At 38.9% G+C, this 18,467-nt stretch overlaps 2 protein-coding genes across 25 annotated transcripts in view; both read right to left on the reverse strand.

Annotated features, from left to right (window-relative positions):
- mark3a (MAP/microtubule affinity-regulating kinase 3a) overlaps positions 1–2,227 on the reverse strand; it is a 40,961-nt gene extending 38,734 nt beyond the window's left edge. For all 22 annotated transcript variants that reach the window (XM_044046713.1, XM_044046717.1, XM_044046705.1 and 19 more), the window contains exon 1: positions 1,604–2,227. In XM_044046713.1, the coding sequence (XP_043902648.1) occupies positions 1,604–1,654 (51 nt within the window). In that variant the 5' untranslated portion in view covers positions 1,655–2,227. The remainder of the gene's footprint in view (positions 1–1,603) is intronic.
- Positions 2,228–4,699: 2,472 nt separating this feature from the next.
- On the reverse strand, positions 4,700–17,362 carry eif5 (eukaryotic translation initiation factor 5). Of its 3 annotated transcripts, none has more exons than XM_044046950.1 (12): positions 17,290–17,362; positions 16,454–16,675; positions 11,427–11,706; positions 11,226–11,307; positions 10,456–10,628; positions 10,264–10,375; positions 10,036–10,160; positions 8,954–9,115; positions 8,132–8,293; positions 7,872–8,036; positions 5,820–5,960; positions 4,700–5,151 (listed from the first exon to the last, which is right to left on the reverse strand). In XM_044046950.1, exons 3-12 carry the CDS (start codon positions 11,496–11,498, stop codon positions 5,053–5,055), a joined length of 1,293 nt encoding a protein of 430 aa, XP_043902885.1. In that variant the 5' UTR covers positions 11,499–11,706; positions 16,454–16,675; positions 17,290–17,362; the 3' UTR covers positions 4,700–5,052. The 3 variants fall into 3 exon arrangements, with proteins under 3 accessions (XP_043902885.1, XP_043902886.1, XP_043902887.1); XM_044046951.1 differs by having other exon boundaries at positions 17,285–17,355; XM_044046952.1 differs by lacking the exon at positions 17,290–17,362 and adding an exon at positions 17,009–17,276.
- Positions 17,363–18,467: the final 1,105 nt, after the last annotated feature.

Genomic DNA, 18,467 nt, shown 5'->3' on the forward strand with positions numbered 1-18,467 from the left:
ACAAAGCTGTCGACGACACACCTGTGCCATTTCAAGCTATTTCAAAAGTCTCCAACTGTGTTACAAAGATTCATCATCAAGGTGGAAAAGTTGGTGGTGCAAAGAGAAAGAGAGGCTCCAAATCTGAACATTTGGATAAATAAATTATGTATAAATAATCATTTGCTGGAAAAACTGATGCAAAACTTCCTCCCACTGGGATTTATTTTAAAGATTGTGCAGCAAGAGGAGTTAACATGCATTTAAATCATTTGACAGCTAGATGATAAGAAATTAATTTAAAGCCATTATTTGTCCTCAAAATCAAACATACATGGTGGAACGATCTCCCCATCGACATCCGAACAGCTGAAAGCCTCCACATCTTCCGACGCCGACTAAAAACACATTTCTTTCGACTCTACCTCGACTAAAAAAAAACTTGTACATCGCACTTATGACTAGCACTTCATAGTTTGTTCTACTTGAAGCTCTTACTTACTTCTAGCTCTTATTTGTACCCAAATGTTTAAATGCACTTTTGTAAGTCGCTTTGGATAAAAGCGTCTCCTAAATGACATGTAATGTAATGTAATGTAATATAATGTACATGTGGGCAGGTGTTAGTTGGTTAAGAAAAATAGACTGAAAATACTCTCAGCCACTGACATTAAAAAATAAAAAGGTTTCATTCAATCAATTCATCTGTGAATTATTTCACTAACTAAATGATCAGATTCAACTAAGCGAATACTAAATCAATTGTCAACTATTTTCATAAATCGGTTAATTAATTTGTGTGGGGTCTTGTGGACAAAACGAGACATTTGAGAACATCCTTATTTCCAGGTTTGACAAACACTGAGCAACATTTTTCAACATTTTATTTCAAACGAGTACACGATTATGACAATAATCGTAAATTGCAGCCAAACACTCCCGTAAAACGTCCCATTTTAAATATTTTTGTGATATTTATTGTATAATATTAAGCACAAAAAACAAGAAATATAATAAATAATCACCTTTAAGAAGCTACAAATCTGAAAAAAAAATCTAAAAACGTCACTTACTACAGACAAATTAATGTATCGCTTCCACGTGATTTCATTTTGAAAATCATGACCGGAAACTCCAATTGTGGCACTCTTTCAGACGGGAGAGGAAAAGGGGGGCGGGACAAATGAGCCCATATTTGGAAGCTGAGCGGCTGAAAGCTTTGAGTGACAGCCGCGCGGGCCAGTACCGAGCCAGAACACAGAGACGACTGTTGCCTGCCAGATTGAGCAGCAGAAGTGCTGTAGTTTTGTTCGCGGTTGGGCCTCAATATCCGCGACAACCTCCTTATTACCTGCAATATTTACCACAACTCCTGACTCAGCGAGAAAAAAAAACGAGTCATGTGAGGAGCGGGTGGGAAATCACAAATCACAAATATTCACAATGAAGGGCGTAATCGACGTAGAGGAAACACTTGTTTACCGTGTGAAACGTTGAGCTATAACCCCGGCCCGTAAACGCAACACAATTTCACATGAATACTCACTCAAATGTCTGTGAGAAATGTCAGCAAACCAAACTCAAGAGTAGTGAAAGAGCCTCACTGACAACACTTTGTACTTACACTTTCCGTCGCCTTCTCGTTGACTGTAGGTAAGGGAGTTTTTGTTGACATCTTTATTCAGTTAATGCTGCTCCCTTGACCAGTCCAAAAATAGTCTGTAGAAAAAATCCACCGACTCCCTCTTTCAGGAGAAAATTAAAAAGATCGCCTCGCTCTGCGGCTCTTTCTCCGGGGGAAACTGTCTCAGCATGGATCGTGACAATTTTCAAACCAGACCGGACGTGTTAGAAGTGAACATATGAACTGTGAGCGACAAGAGGGGGGAAAAACAAAAACATAAAAAAATATATATATACAGCTAATTCAATGTTAACACGGTCGGTTAACACTGTTCATGGCGTGGGCTCAAATCCAACCCAGTGTCCGTTTGTCCGGTTCGGGTTTTGAGTCCGTGAAGCTAACTCAACTAAGGCGCTGTCGAGTCGCCACTTCCAAACAAAAATCGCTCCGGGCCGCTTTTTCCCTCACAAAAACAACAATGTGGAAGCGAACATGGCTTCGAGGGTCCGCGGTGGATGTTTGCTGAGGGGGTTCAGAAGGTTTCGGCGGCTGAAACACTCGCCGTCGGCTCAGTTTCTTCCATCTCCGGTGGCCCAAAGTGAAGCTGTTTTAGGTGGAAACCAAAATGGCTACTCAGCGGCTGGGCTGGATTAGGCTGCGTTCACGGACCACTCCCAGGCTCCGAATTCACAATACTACATACTTTTTGTGATGTGTCCAACAGGGTGATGGGTCGCTGGGTTTTTGTTTGTTTGTTTGTTTTGAGTAGGGGATACAGCTACAAATTACGTCGGCGTAAATGAAGAGAAAAAAGTAATTATATGTTGAGTATAGAGACGTAATGTTAAAAAAGTCATAATATTTCGAGAAAAAAGTCATAATATTACAATAAAAATGTTTCAATATTATAATAAAGTAATAATATTACAAGGAAAAAGTTGTAATATTATAAGAATAGAGTCGTAATATTAAAAAAGTCACAATATTACAAGAAAAAAGTCATAATATTACAATAAAAATGTTTCAATATTATAATAAAGTAATAATATTACAAGGAAAGAGTTGTAATATTATAAGAATAAAGTCGTAATATTATGACAAAATGTTGTTAGATGAGAAAAAGTCATAATATGGCAAAAATGTTGTAATATTATGACAAAAATGTTGTAATATTATGACAAAAATGTTGTAATATTATGACAAAAATGTCGTAATATGAGAAAAAAGTCGTAATATTATGACCAAAATGTTGTAAGATGAGAAAAAAGTCGCAATATTACAACAAAAAAGTTGTAATCTGAGAAAAAAAATCATAATATGAGCCAAAAGTCGTAATATGAGCCAAAAGTCGTAATATGAGAAAAAAAAATCATAATATGAGACAAAAGTCGTAATATGAGCCAAAAGTCGTAATATGAGAAAAAAATCATAATATGAGACAAAAGTCATAATATGAGAAAAAAATCATATGAGACAAAAGTCGGAATATGAGAAAAAAGTCGTAATATTACACATTTTTGTAATTTAAAAGAATGTCGTAAATTAGAAAAAAGTTGTAATATAACAAAAATGTCATATTATGAGAATAAAGTTGTAATATTATGACAAAAAAGTCATAATATGAGAAAAAGTAATACTATGAGAATAAAGTCTTAAAATGAAAATAAAGTCGTGATATAAAAAAAACTCGTAATATTATGAGAAAAAAGTCTTAATATTATGAGAATAAAGTTGTAATATCATTAGAAAAAGTCATAATATTATGAGAAGAAAGTCTTAATATTATGAGAAAAAAGTGGTAATATTTCATATTTAAAGACAACAATCATTGTTGATAATTTATCGACCAGCTTACTAAAATAAAATAAAATAAATGTAATGATCTGCCATCAGATTCTTAAATGAAATGTCCTGGTTTGGTTTGTGGACAAAACAAAGACTTATGAGAACATCATCATTTCCAGGTTTGACAAACACCAATTAACATTTCTCAACATTTTATAACCCAAACCATCGAGGAAATAATCGATTATGAAAATAATCGTTAGTTGCAGCCCTAATAACAACAATAATAATAATTGTAAGACATAAGACATGAAATAAATCCTAAAACCAACAGGTTAATCCGAAACTCCACACAACACATCATAAATAATAATAATAATGATAATGACAATACTAAGAATAAATGTTTTAAAAAACGAATAAATAAAATGTGAATAATATAGTTTTTGTGAAAAGATCCAGTCATTGAGTGAGATTCGTTGTTCTGATATTTCTGACGGTCCATGAAGGCGTCACGAGCAAGTCCAGCCGAACGGCTGCAGGAAATGACGAAAGCAGCCGAGTCTACTCTCATTGGAGCAGAGACAAGACAAGAAGAGAGACATGTCTCTGTGGGAATGTTGTAGAGAGTAACTTAAAGTGATAATTGAGTAAAAGTATGTGACCAGAAAATAACTTTGGTAGAAATTTAAGTCTTTTTTTTTATATTACTTAATATGACATTTACTGTACTTAAAGATCAAAAGTAAAATACTATACTTTGATTAATTTACAAAGAAACCAGAAAATATTCAAATACAAGAGGTTGAAAAATCAATACATTATCAATAGTTATTTTCTTTCTTTTTTTTTTATTAATAGTTTTTATATTATGTTAAAAATGTATACAATATTTTTGTATCATTTAATTACCCTACATTTTAATTTTCCCCCTTAATGTTACATTAAATCCCTGAAAGTAATTTTCCCCATATGTTTAATTGATAAATTTAAACCTTATTTAACGCATTTTTTTTCCCCCAGCTACTTCATATTTTTACATGTTTCTCTAGCAATTATGCTTCAGATATTAAGTTTAAGAGGAACATCAAAAACGAACAAAAAAAACACTGAAGAAAATGAGTCCCGCTCATTTTTTAGGGGGTGTTAAGACTTCAAACAGCTGATGTAGACAAAAAAATGTTTGTCCTTCAGCTCTGATTTTAAAAATTTATTTATTTATCACATAAATTCATAAATGGAATAAAACACATGGGTCTGTACAGGAAACACGAGCTCACGGAGGCAAATACGGCAAAGGTTCAAGAGGAATCGTGGATAACAAAACATTCTTTATTGACTGGAAACAAAAGGGACCAAAAAAAACAAAAAAAACTAAATGTGCAGTCAAAATGATCCCAAAACACCCAAGATTAAAATCCTCACATCAACTTCATTTCATCATCAACTTATTAAATCTCCAAAAATTAGATTAGACTTAATGAGCAGCAAGTAAAGCGCTAATGTTAACGTCATGCCACAAAGCGGAGGAGGAGGGGGGCGGAGAAGGGGAGGAGGAGAGGAAGGCCAGCCGTTAAAGGTCATACAGGGCATCATGATTCAAAGCCACAACACAAGAAAAGCATCAGCATCATCAGCATCATCAGCAGCAGCAGCTCAGTCTCTCAGATGGCGTCGATGTCGATGTCCTCTTCTTCCTTTTCAGGCGCGGCTGGTTTCACAGTCTCCACTTTGAGCTCGCGGGCAGAAGACGAGTAAACGACCTGAGGACAAGAAGGACAGGGAGACTGAGTGAGTGACGGTTTATCTACGCAGCACTTTTCACACATTACAAGATTTTAATCTGCAAATTGTCCATAAAAAGGCCACCGAAAATATCATCGCTCATGCCCTTTGCAGAGCTAAATAGTAGTTTGTGTTTTTTTTTGTATATTATAGGGATAAGCAGTTAAATGTGGTTTTATTTTCACCATCAGCATTGTTGCAACTGAAAAGTCTGCAGAGGAGAAACCGTCGTCTTGTGTGGTTTCACGACAACAACCGCACAGAGAAGCTCTAAAAAGAATGACTTTTAAAGTTTAAGAGCTGGTGCTTTCTTACTTATGTACAGAAACTTAATTAATACTTCAAGTTGTCTGTACTTCTTTACGCAAGAATACGAGAACATTCACACATCGTCTACCACTCTATCCTCCACAGCTGACACAGGGTTAAAGGTCACAGTGTGGACAACCATTCACTCTCACCTACGGTCAATTTCAAAAGTGTCACAGTATATTTTTGAATACTGTGGGAGGAAACTGAAGAGGTGCGTGATGAAAACGCCGCTGCTGCGAGGCAACGGAGCAAGCCGCTATACCGCGAGAAAACTTGCCGTTGAGAGACCACATCTTAGTTTTTCCCGCACGTGGTTGAGTGTCATCGACTTTACCTCCAGGTTCTCGTCCTCCTGCTCTTCCTCTTCCTCGCTGCCCTCGCTCTCCTCCTCCGCCTCCTTCAGCCACTTGACGAAAGGCGCGGCCTTGGCGTGGATCTCTTTGGCAAGTTCCTTAGACACGTACTTCTTAGAGACCTGGTGGAGAGAGCGAGGGACATTTACGGTGCAGGTTAGAAAACAGTGTGTCGAGTAAAGAATCATGGCGTTAAAACTGAACACGCACGACTGCTGCCTTTGTTTTGACACTTGATCTAAAAATACCGTAAGATGAGGAAATAAAGTAGAGGACAAGAACTGAAATGGCACTTTTCCATTATTGAGTTCTAGCATCAGTCACGTCGTTTTCCCCACGCGTCACAAACAAGGGACTTGTAAAGCAGTTGTTTCGGGTGTGACTGAAACATCAGAATCAGTCGAGTACTTCCTGTGTGAGCAGAGCAGAGACTCAGTGTGACAGTCACTGAACTTTCAGCAGTGCTGTCTCTAAACACGCCAGACTCCTGTTAAATATTGACATTTTAGACACTTCCTTTGCTAAATGTTGGAGATTAACGCAAGTACTTCCTGCATGAGCGGACGTCGCGCTCGTGACTCTTCCAGTGACGACACTCGCTGACCAATCAGTGGCCGGCAGTCACATTGTAGCATCGGCTACCATTTTAAGATGATTCTTCATAAATGTGTGAAATCAGTGCCAGTATTTGATTCGTTTGACCCGTCTTGTAAAAATAAATTTAAAATGTATACATTTGAAATTTAAAATCTTAAGCACAGACGACTTGAGAATAAAGATTTACTTATTGTTTCATGGGTCAGTTAATATAGGCCGTACATTCATGTTCTCCACAGACGGGACACTTCTGCTCGAACATCATGTGACACGTCCGCCTGATCCTCAAACTCTGAGCGACCAGACACTCTTCCCTTTTACACACGACGACAGCAGCAGCAGCAGCACTTCCTGCAGAGCCGTGTGGTCATGAGGCCTCACAGTGTGTAGTTAACAGCAGTCTGTTCAAACACGACTTTTGTACAGACGCAGGGTTTTTTTTCTTTTTTTCTTTTTATAAGTCAATAAAAGTTGTTTGCTGTAAGGTTCAATGCTCTGTTTAGTTGGAGACGCCGCAGGAAAAGATCCAAGTGTTCTTAAAACAAGGAACTCATGTTTCACCTGAAAGCTGCTGTGACTTCACATACGTTTACATAAGTTTTAATCGACCAAACAGGTTCAACTCATATGTATGTAAGACACTTCAGGTTTATGAAAGAGGCGTTGGCCTTCAACCGAGTCATTTTGTGACTAATTTCATTCAGATTTACACCAGTGACACAAACCGACCACAAGAGGCAGCAGTGGACCAGCAGCTCCTGTGTCTCTATGGGGTTTGGTGTGGGAGAGTGAGCGGTTTGACCCATATTTGACCCATATTCCTGTTGGAAAATGTGATTTTACAGTGAGATACAAACACTGCGTTTGAAACACTGTTAGCAATAACTATTTTTGTAAACATTTGTAAGAGTTTTGGTGATTTGAAATAAATAAAACCCTGTGATTTCAGCTTCTTAATTGTGGACAGTTTCTGGTTTCTTGGCTCCTCTGACAGTTAACTGAAAAATATTTAAAAAGGCCACTTCACTCATAAAATATAGTTGTTTTTTTTTACTAATTTCCAGAGATAAATGTGTTTATCGATCATCAGACAGTGGATCTGAGACGCAACAACAGGAGGAAGTTGGGACTGAAAGAAAGTCGTCAAAGTCATTTCCTTCACACACACACACAATAAAAGCCCTTCACTGCGTTTCTGTCAATTATAACATGTATACATATATAATATTATAACAATTTTCTGACCTTTACAGACCAAACAACTTATAAGCTGACCAGAAAAATTAAAAAATGATCATTTGTTGCAGAAAGAGTAAGATTTTTTTACCTCATTGCTGCAATTTCAGTATATTTTTTTATGTTCCCTGCTGGGTAGGTAACACAGGTCAGAACAACGGTTCCTGCCGTGTCGACATTCTCCTCACTCTCTGACTCACCTTCTCTGCCCAGGCGAAGATGACCTCCTCCTCCAGCAGGTCTGCGTCGTACAGGTCTTTGAGGATGATGGGAACTCGCGGCAGCAGCTGAACCTGATGCAGCTTCACAACACACTCAAAGCCTCCCATCAGATACTTCTGGGCCTTTTTGTTGTTGTGGCAAAACTGAAGGGGGAAATACATAAATACACTCATTTAGACAAAAGAAAAAGGGAATCAGTCACGAAAGAGTTTAAGGCGACGATCAGGTTTCAACTCACGCGCAGGAAGTGGCGTTTGTACTTCTTGACCTGCTCGCGGATGTTCTCGTCGAAGAGCAGCTCGCTGAGGATGAGCGGACCCATGGCCTTCACATCCAGACGCTCCGCCTCCGCCAAAATCTCCTTGTCTGCCGCGTCGATGCTTCCGTTCTCCTTCCTCAGCTGCAGGAACAAAGGAGTTTCCCAAACGTGTTCTTCACACCAGCAGCATTTTTCAATAAGAATCAACTCAAAACCAACACTAAATATAAACCACTGGGATTGTCCAGTGATTGGACACTCTAGACGGAGACTCCTAAAAGGTCTAAAAAGCATGTTCGAGTCGCCATTCTCTCCTGGACACACTGGAAATATTCTCTTGTTCTCATGGGCCTTTTTGCCCTCTCCCAATTTGTGTGTGAAGTTCATTCACTTCTGCTTTTGATATGCTTTGTATACAAGTGTTTATGCAGTTTCATCAAAGATAAAGTACTAATTATTAGCATTAATCTCCATCCCTTAAATTCTTTATGATACTTGAATTTGTCTGAATGCCATGTTTTCAGCTCTTCCAGCGCCTCATGGTCACATGATTTGAAAACCCAATTGTTAGAAGAAAAACACTTGATAAAAATTAGGGATGGGAATCCGATACAATCCAAAAATCCTATACATCACATGCTTCACTATGCGGAGACTGTAAAAAAGGTAAATAAATATCAGCAAAACCCTTTTAGCCGAGTCATGTTTGGGCTGTTTATTTCTTCTTCTTGGGTGAAATAAAGTCAGGAGATATTTTAATGGCTCGGTTTGTTGTTGTTTTTTTTATGAAGCAGTTCTTACTTTCACAAAGTTGTAGAAGAGGTTGACCCTCTCCTCCAGAGGTCTCTCCAGGTCGTCTGAGAGCGTCAGGTTCTTGGCGTGATCGCTGATCTCCTCCATTCGCCGCCTCTGTGCCTCCTCTGTGGTCTCTTCTGCCCAGTCCTCATCATCATCATCTCCATCCTGATGTCCGCACACAGAGGCAGTGGTCAGGGGGGGAACAGAGGGATACAGAAGGGAAAACCTAAACCTTGTTTTGGTTTATCGACAGAAAAGGTCAACTCCAAGTCCAATTCTTTTACCTGCCGTTTAGTTCACCCAGTAGTCATTAATTCTGCAGTGATTTCCCTCACGGCATGATTGCATTTCCTCCCTTCTTCACTTGTCCATAGTCATGTTTAATACTATAATAATAAGAATAATAGTCTCTAATGTTACCAGTTTGTATTTTTATTTTATTAGTTTATCTGTCAGGGACAACCTTTCTGCTGCTGAATCAAGTGAATTTCCCCACTGTGGAAACACTTTCGGCAAATTGGAATCTAAATTTTGCAAGATTGTCTCTGGGTCATTTGCTCTTCTTTACAAAAATGACAAAGTCACGCAGAATTCAAAGAGTCAAAGACAGGGGTTACAGTCTGCAGCACATTCACATCTCAAATCTCTTAAATTTAAGAGTTTAGATCAGGAGAAAAAAGTTAAGTAGAAAAATATGACCCCTGCTGAACAACTTCTATATTAACAATCACCTAGTGTCCTTTTTGGGGGGACATTATGGTCACTGCAGAAGGCCTTGGCCCACGGGGCTCCACTCCATTGTGATATTTAACATTGATAAGCACTTATTATTTATATTATAAAGCTGTTTCCCTGTAAAGCAAAAGAAGCCGATATCTACTTTGTGCTTTGTCTCAAATCTTAGGTTTCGATAAAGAGAGGTCAGAGTTTCCCACAATAAATCTGAGACCAGGAGAACCAGGAGCTATGATGAGCCACTTAGGACTATCAAAGTGATGACTGTTTGACAAACAGATCGGCTCTGTACTCGGTCGATGAACTGTGTCCGAGTCAGAGTGTGTGTGTGCGACAAAAAGAAAACCCACCACAGCCTGAGGAGCGTCGATGTTGCCGTGGGCCTCTCCACCGCCGGAGCCGTTCTCCTTGTCCTTCTTGCGGTTCTTCTTCTCTTTCTCCTTCTTTGCAGATGCGGATCCACTATCATTGGCCTCTGTTGTTGGGAGGAGCAGAATCATCAGTGTCTGCGTTAAAAAAGCTGCCGTTTAAGTTTAAATAAAAAAAAAAAAAAAAAGAGGCAAGAAACCATTTCTCACCTGGTGGGTTTTTGAGGATGAACGTGCAGAGTTTGTGTCTAGTGTCGAGCATGCCGCGGTTTCCACAGGCCTTACAGGAAGTGCCAATGGTTTGTTTCTTGGGGTTGACATGCTGCAAGGAGGACAGACAAAGATTACTCCACTAAACCACGAGAAGAAGGACTGTCATTTTCTTTCTGATCAGATATTTACCAGATCAGTTTCAGGGTTGTCGCACTCGGTACACAGCACAAATTTTCTGATGAACCCATCCAGCATGTCCTGCAACTTGTTCGCCTCGTGGGATCCGTTGACGATGTAACGGTCATTTTTGGTATCAAACTGGGTCTGAGCGCCGAGTTCACAACCAAAAAACTTGGTCGGGTCTGTGGAGGAGAAGAGGAAGGACAACAGAGGCGTCGACATTAAAACAAAAAAAACTTTCCACAAGTGACAAAAAGCAAAATTGTGCGTGCGGTAGCAACAAATCTACAACTGCATCTGCAACACACAATATCATTTTTACAAGTAAAACCAATATTTTCCAAGAGATATTCGGTAAATTGATTATTACATCTTTGTTTGTGCACGTTATTTAAAACATATACACATTCATTCATTTTAACTACAAGATTGGTACAATTCAGCAAATATGCTTGGTGACCCCAGAAAAAGTCTCCCACGACTCATCTGTGGGCCCCAACCCAATGTTTGGAAACCAGTTGGCTGGAAAGTGTTTTATTCTTAGCTTCTCCGCTCAAATACAATGAACAGGTATGATTAGTATTTTTATTTAAATTCATCAACATTGCGCTACATTTTAAAAAACATAAATCCCATTCATTCCAATTTTTGATATGAACACATTAATATTTTCCTTTAACAAATATCTCCCACCATCTTGCCCAACTCAATTGTTCTATATTGATCACTTTTGCTCACTTGATATCGTTTGTCAAACACCTGAACAACACTTCACTTACATGTTGGAGGCCTGTTCAATGCCTTTGCAACATCAACCATGTTGACAATGACTGTCTTGATTCCATTCCCTTTGCCTTCAACCTGAGTGGAGAATGAAAACACAATTGTTTTTCAATAAACACCTTGAAAAAGACGTTTCTTTACATATTTTCTGGAGCGTCGACGCGTCTGGACTTAAATCCACGACGCCGAGCCGTTACCTTGGCAATCAGACGGGGCATCTTGTAGCGGTAGAACTGGTCTGACACGCTGCGGTTGACGTTGACAGACATTTTGGCTGGCCGTGAGCACTATCAGTAAGATAAAAGGATCTTGGTTGGGGATTTTTCGGGATCTTCTGTCTGGAAAAGAGGGGATGACATAAACGACTGCAAGCGTGCTCGGTCTCTGACATGAAAAACGTTGTGCCGCTGTGGCCGCAAGCTCCTTGCTTGAAGGCTAGATTTCCACCACACAGGTTCCAACGGCTGCGCAACAGCTCTGAAAGAGGAGAGGCACAAAAAAAGAAAGGAGACCATCAATAATTAAAATGGAAAACGATTTAAAAACAAACTCATGCTGTATTATACCACGTCCTAGCAAGCGTCAAATGGTTTTAATCTTTGATCTTATAAAAAGGAGATTAAATTACTCAAAACACTTTAAATACAAGGTGTCTGGCAAACAATCCTTATCGGAGGATTTTCTTTTGCAATTGTCAATCATTTATTAAATTAATCAACCAAATTTTTTTTTTTTTAATAATTAACTAGTTTTCTGAATTGTTTTCAGCTACTTATAAGTGATTTTTTTTTCTGTTTCTTCGCTGCACAGAACAAAGACGTCATTATTCATGATTTTGAGGTTTTGAAAAACACTAAGGCAACAGTTTACGATTACCTTAGAAAATAATGGACTATGAAAATAATCGTTAGTTGGCGCCTTAACTGAAGAAGGGTCACAACTAACGATTATTTTTCATCGCCGATTAATCCATCAATTCGTTGGACAAACTGTTAAGTAAAGATTCACATTTACACAAACAGACTAATTAATTATCAAAGCCTGCAAACCCCCCAAAAAATAGAAATTTGACATTCAGACAAAACCAGATTTTTGAAGATGTCACCTGTGATTTTTATAATATTACACAAAAAAATAAAAAGCCTCTATCACACTAACATTAGTGGGTACACGACTTGGACTAAGCAATGTTCACAAAATTCCATTCCGGAAAGTGCAATAAATAGATAGATAGATAGATAGATAGATATACACATATACATATATACACACATATATCTATCTATCCATATATATAAAAAAAGTACAGTAAATATAAAAACATATAGGAAAAATAAAATAGGTTATTAAAATACAATTAAACAATGTACTTAATAGCATAGGAGCAAAGCACAGTGGAAATAGGACAGAATCAGAGGAATCAGGGTTTGTTTTTTTTTAAACCTGGGTAAACCTGCTTGTACACTTCAAATGACTCATATTTAACATTGCCACGAGGGGACTGTGTTTTTCCCCCCCTCGGCTGAGTCATGTTTGACGTCATGAACACATTGTCAAACCGAAGTACCATGGAAAACAAGAACATTGTTACACCACCACTTAAAAGCATCTTTTTTTAGATTGCTACTTTAACGTTGCAAATCGCAAAGTCGCGCTCGTCTGCTGAAATGAAGTAGAAGATGACAACTGTCATATTTACATTAAAGCTGATGCTGATAAAAGTTATTGGAGGCAGAAGTGAATGTCATTAGTATTCACTCCGCACCCTAGACAATAGCTGCCAAGTGTTTACATGGAAGACTGAAAATGACAAAAGCCCTGAGGTCTCAATAAATGAGTCTTAAATCAAACTGGTATTTCCCCAGTGATATTTGCAGTTGGTGAAGACACTTGATAGGTCTGTGACTGTTTGCTCACACGATCCTGATAGTTTCAGAACAACAATAATGATAATAATAACAATGAAGTGACTCATTATCTTTTAAATATTTTAATCAAATATCTGAACTGGTTCAAAATGACTGTGTGACAAGTTGAAACCAGTTCCTGTGGTGAAAGGTTATTACAGAGCAGCTGCTGCCATTTATCCAGACCAGGCTGATGTGAGGAGCCACAGATTATCCAGATGAGAATTACTTTAACTTAACCAACTCTGAGCTTTCAATCCTAAAACACCAGACGGTTTACAAAGAGGGGTGGGTTGTACTATCCAGGGTGTCGCCGGGTTTACACAAAGTTCAATTTAAGACCACGTTAAATTAAATTCCAAGACCAAACGTACAATGGAAACACACAGCTTAAGCCGAAATATAAACCTTTTAACTACACACAATGTTCAACATGAACAGTTAAGAACATGTGTCGGGTGTAAAAGGAAAACTTATCATTGTCCTAAACGTAATTTATTCACAAAAATGAAGATTTAACGCACCATTTCTTTGTATCGCTTTCTGACCATTTGGACTTTGTGATCAGTCGGGCCACTCTTGAGCCCGCAATTACACAATGAAATCAAAAGCACCGATAGGTTTTAGTATTACTAAGCAGGAGAGGTATCAATTAGAGATGCACAATATTGATATATCGGAAGTGCTTGGGAATAAACAAAGGGAATAATAGTTGGAGGACACAAGCGTAGAAGTCACGGAGGTAGTCGCCAATTGAGACAAACTGATTTTGTCATTAGTCCTATCAAGTGATCTTGGTGCATTTTGCCGACATCTGATAATACATGTAATATTGTGCATCTCTAGTATCAATTAAATCCTGACGAAACCATCACTTAAAAAATAGTTTAAGTCTGCGTTGAAGCCTCTGCAGTGAGAAAATCGAGCCAATGTCCATGTGACTCAACAGTGAGCAAGCTCAGCAGATTAGCGGAAAGAAAAAACAGCCACATAACTGAATACTCTGCTCAGCTTTTGTGGCCGTTTTCATACAAAAAAAGCCCTTTGTCTTACATGAGGGCCCCTGGCTTTAGTCACATAAGGCCTGCTCTTGTTTAACAGGTCAAAAACAGGAGGCCTGGCAGCTGCCAAGCACCCCCCCCCCTCTGCTGAGGGTTTCAATGCCAACAACCCAGTCTGCAGGTTATCAGACTGAGTCCATATTAAATGACCCTACTGGTTCATCAGCGGAAACAGGAGGTCCAGAGCTTTGGTGAATCAGAAGGGCAGAGGTCGAGACGAGGGTTCGGTTCAGTCTCGATATACACCCTCACTGACTATCGGGGTGTTTTTATGCACATTCATACACAAACTCTGGGGAGGTGGTAATGTTGGCATATTGATTAAAAAAAAAAAGTAAATGAGTGCATCACTGATGACTGAAATGTCACTAAAAGTTTCCTCATTTCAATACACTTCTGGAAAAATACCAGAAAATGGTGGACAAGGAGGAAACAACAACATCAGAGCAAGAAGCACCTATTACTTCACTAAGCAGAAACAAAATATCACCGCGTGTCAACAGCGACCGACACTGTGTCATGAATTTGCATCTTCTTGTCTTATCTTCTGGCGGTGAACCAGACATTAAACGTGACTGCTTATCTCCGCAAACGAGCGGCGAATGGAAAAACACAAAAATGTACGTTTTATTCTTTAGCCTAAATTTGGTTAAATAAACAGTGATACATTTAATTAAAGTCTTTGTGGGGCAGTTATGGTCAGTCAGCTAAAGCTTAGGAATGTCCCACAGGGACATTGTCCAGTGTGCGAGGGTTCTCTGTCTCATTCAAAGCATTCATGGGCACTTTACAAAAAAAATATCTGCATCTGCAGACTTTGAAAAGAGAAACGACCAGTTTGTCAGTTATGTCGATAACAGTCCAATCAGCGACGTGAAATGGGACATAGGAGTAACTAACCCGGATAAGAAAAACATTTTTTGAATGATAACCCAAGGAACTAACAACGGAGTGAAAAATCTTACACTTTTCCAACAAATAGTGTGATTGCAATTAGATCTGCCAAGCTTCAGTTCAATATTTACATTGTAAATGTAAATAAATGCTGTGTTGACCCCTAAAGGGAGAACCCGAAGGATTATTTTATTTATTATCAGTCAAATACGCTGCAGCCTTTGCCGGGGACAACATAGTATTAGTAAATGTGTTCAAAAATTAAACTCAGGAAAAATGGAGAACTATTTTATTATTAAATGAGACCATTCTGTAGGTCAATAGAAAATTAATAAACATATGAATAGTATTGAAAAGTTTGAACATTTTTGAATGGTGCGTCTACGTGAAAGTATGCGTTAGAAGAAAGAGTTGAAAGATGACTGAAAATCTCTTCATTCATTTCTATGGTGATAATTTCATAGGAAATGCTAAATATCTCAGAGAATATTGAATATTTCAGAAAACTGAATACATCTGATTATGTTCTAATTAAGCCGACACACTAAATTGACCATAAGTGTGAGAGAGGATGCTTGTTTGCCTCTGACTGGCAACCTGCCCAGGGCGTACCTTGCCTTTCACTCAGCCAGCTGGGATTGGCACCAGTGCACCCCCCCCCCACCCTGACCCTCATGTGGAAGATAAAGCAGTAGAAGATGAATAAATGATTTAATGGCGATAGGCTTTTTTTAATAAATAAAACAAACGGAATTTTCAGCTTCTTAAATGTGAATATTATCAGGTTCCATTGGTCCATTTGACAAATACACTGTTAAAACCCAAAATTCAGGTCTGAGGACAAAACAAGGCACCCAAGAGTTTGGGAAACACCAATCAGCATTTTCTTGACCAAACAAATACTCGATTAATTGAGAAGGTAATTGACAGATTAATCGGTTGCGAAAACAATCATTAGTTGTAGCTCCACAAGCAATTGAACAGGTGTACCTAATAAAGTGGCCAGAGTGTATATAATCACTTATTGCACAATATGGAATTTACAAGTATTAATAAACATAATTCAACAGTTGGTGGCGATAATAGTCAAACTGGACCTGGCGGGGGATTTCTCCTTAAAACCAGCAGCAGAAGAAGAGTGGGCCCTGTTTGGGGGAGGAAGCTAAGTTAGCTTAGCTGGCAGCTTGGTGCAGAGTGCGTCATACAGTCAATGTACACGAGTGACGGGACTGGGAGACGCCATTTTGACTCAGTGGCACAGATAACACGAGAAGAAATAAAGTAAAAAACAAACACACAAACACAGATGTCAGCATCAAAATACAATTATGAGAGGGTTTAGAAATGTAAATTGGACCTTACCGTTTTCGCAAAACAAAGACATAAACACAACGCTGATCGTCCAAGAGACGCAGTGAACGGTGTCGGATGGCTGGAGCTGGCGTGTAGATAACAGCAGAGTTCCTTGAATGGTTGATGGCTCTCGAAGACGCACAGTTTAACACCAGAAACCTTCCAAACGGTGCAGGTGCCAGGCTCAGGGGCGGAGGCAAGCAGACTTTCCGGACTTTTCTGGGGGGGAACCTTCGGGGAGGAGAGGCGTTCGGTTATTACACAATTCCCACATGCGCTATACGGTCACAATGACGTTGACATCAGTGGCAGATGTGGTGGGTGTTTGTCGTTCAAAATGTTACGCGTCGCGACAGAAAAACGATCCCTTCACTGTCCCCCGTTAGACGTTTTTGGGTCCAATGCTGCGTAGCTTGTTCGCGAAGCTAACATATTTGAGTTGACCCAGCACGTGTTTCGTCACCGAATTCATCACGGAAAAAAACATGACATCGCGAAATAAAATCCCTTGAATGTGTGACTATAAAAGTGTGACGACAACACCCGGTGATGCTTCTAACTTACAGCTCCACGGTGAGCGCGGCCCGTTACCGCGTCTCATAGCCTTACATCACCAGGAAATAGCCGGAGCCCAGAGATGCTAACGCCAAGTCACTTACTAGCCCTGTGCTGACGACGCGCTGCGCGTGAAGGTAACGTGATTATAACCGTAGCTTTAAGGGCACTGTTAGCATTTTAGCGAGCTAATGTTTGGCGACGTGAATACGAAGTACGCCGTGAAATCCACGTCAGGACGAGACGAGGTGACAGAAAATAAGACACACTGTTTAAATTCCTCACCTTACCTCTCGAATGTTCTTCGCAACGCTGCTACTCACGGCGCTTTTACTGTAGAAGTGAAGCTACCAGCCACACGGGGCGGTTAGCCACGTCCGGTAATACCATTCCTTTCAAAATAAATTACCAACAACGACTACACCTTTATGGTTTTTTTTTGTTGAGGTTTGCTTAGTTGTGCCAAAAGGCATCTTTTGTTGGGTTTGGGTTTTTAAGACACAATACTTATTATGACCTTTTTGAATCTTGCAACTAACAATTACAAAATAAACTAAAACTAGTAAAAACTAAACAAAAACTAAGCATTTACAAAAATAAAAACTAACACACCTGCTCTAAAAAACTAAGAAAAAATCTAAGAAACCTTGCTCTCCATTAGGCATTTCTCCACTGTAGTTTGGCAAACATAGGGGCCCCGAACAGCATTTTGCATAGGGCCCCCACAAAGCAAGAAACAGCCCTGCCAACATGGATAAATTTGGGTCTACCAGGTACAAGCCTGTGCCTCTCTCTCTCTCACACACACACACAATGAATCGCAAATCAAGGTTATTATACATAATGAAAACGAATAAAATAACAGAAACAAAAATTTAAAAACAAACCGTAATAAAAACTAAAAGTTGAGCCACTCAAGTTAAACTGAAAATTATAATACAAGGAACACAACAATCGCCTATGTGTCGATACATTAAACTTTATTACTTTAAATTTTGAAAACAAAAACGTGACACAAATTCTTACAACCCAACACAATAATAAAATAAATAAATAAGTGGGCCAAGATCAACAGAAAATAATTTAGGCGATTACTTGAACTTAAAAGTAAAGAAGTAAAAACAAAATGAGCCAGCAGCATCCATATCAATGTTAAAATAATCAAAACAAAACAAAACTTGTAGGAATAATACTAATATTGGAGTTAGTCAGGAATCTTACATGTAACACTTGTATCTGACATATACTTCAAGCATATACAGGATTTAATAAACACATGAGAAAGCTACAGATAAAGACAGGTCATTTTAATTTTGAACATGCAGCTTTGCGTCCCCCTGGTATACCCCAGTATACTCATACTTCAGGGTCCTGTAGTATCCCACTTCACCATCGGTGACAGTACAAGTCTGGATGCAGGGAATAGGATGCATTCCTACCAAAGAAGAAAAATAGATGCTACAGCTCC

The sequence above is a fragment of the Solea senegalensis genome, linkage group LG16 (assembly GCF_019176455.1).
Source record: "Solea senegalensis isolate Sse05_10M linkage group LG16, IFAPA_SoseM_1, whole genome shotgun sequence".
Classification (NCBI taxonomy): domain Eukaryota; kingdom Metazoa; phylum Chordata; class Actinopteri; order Pleuronectiformes; family Soleidae; genus Solea; species Solea senegalensis.

Excerpts from the sequence above, each read along its gene's own strand:
- eif5 (XM_044046950.1), bottom strand. The coding sequence starts at position 11,498 with ATGTCTGTCAACGTCAACCGCAGCGTGTCAGACCAGTTCTACCGCTAC. Across the intron at positions 10,629-11,225 it reads ATTGAACAGGCCTCCAACAT|ACCCGACCAAGTTTTTTGGT; the intron begins GTAAGTGAAGTG and ends TCTCCTCCACAG. Across the intron at positions 8,294-8,953 it reads TCTTCTACAACTTTGTGAAA|CTGAGGAAGGAGAACGGAAG; the intron begins GTAAGAACTGCT and ends TTGTTCCTGCAG.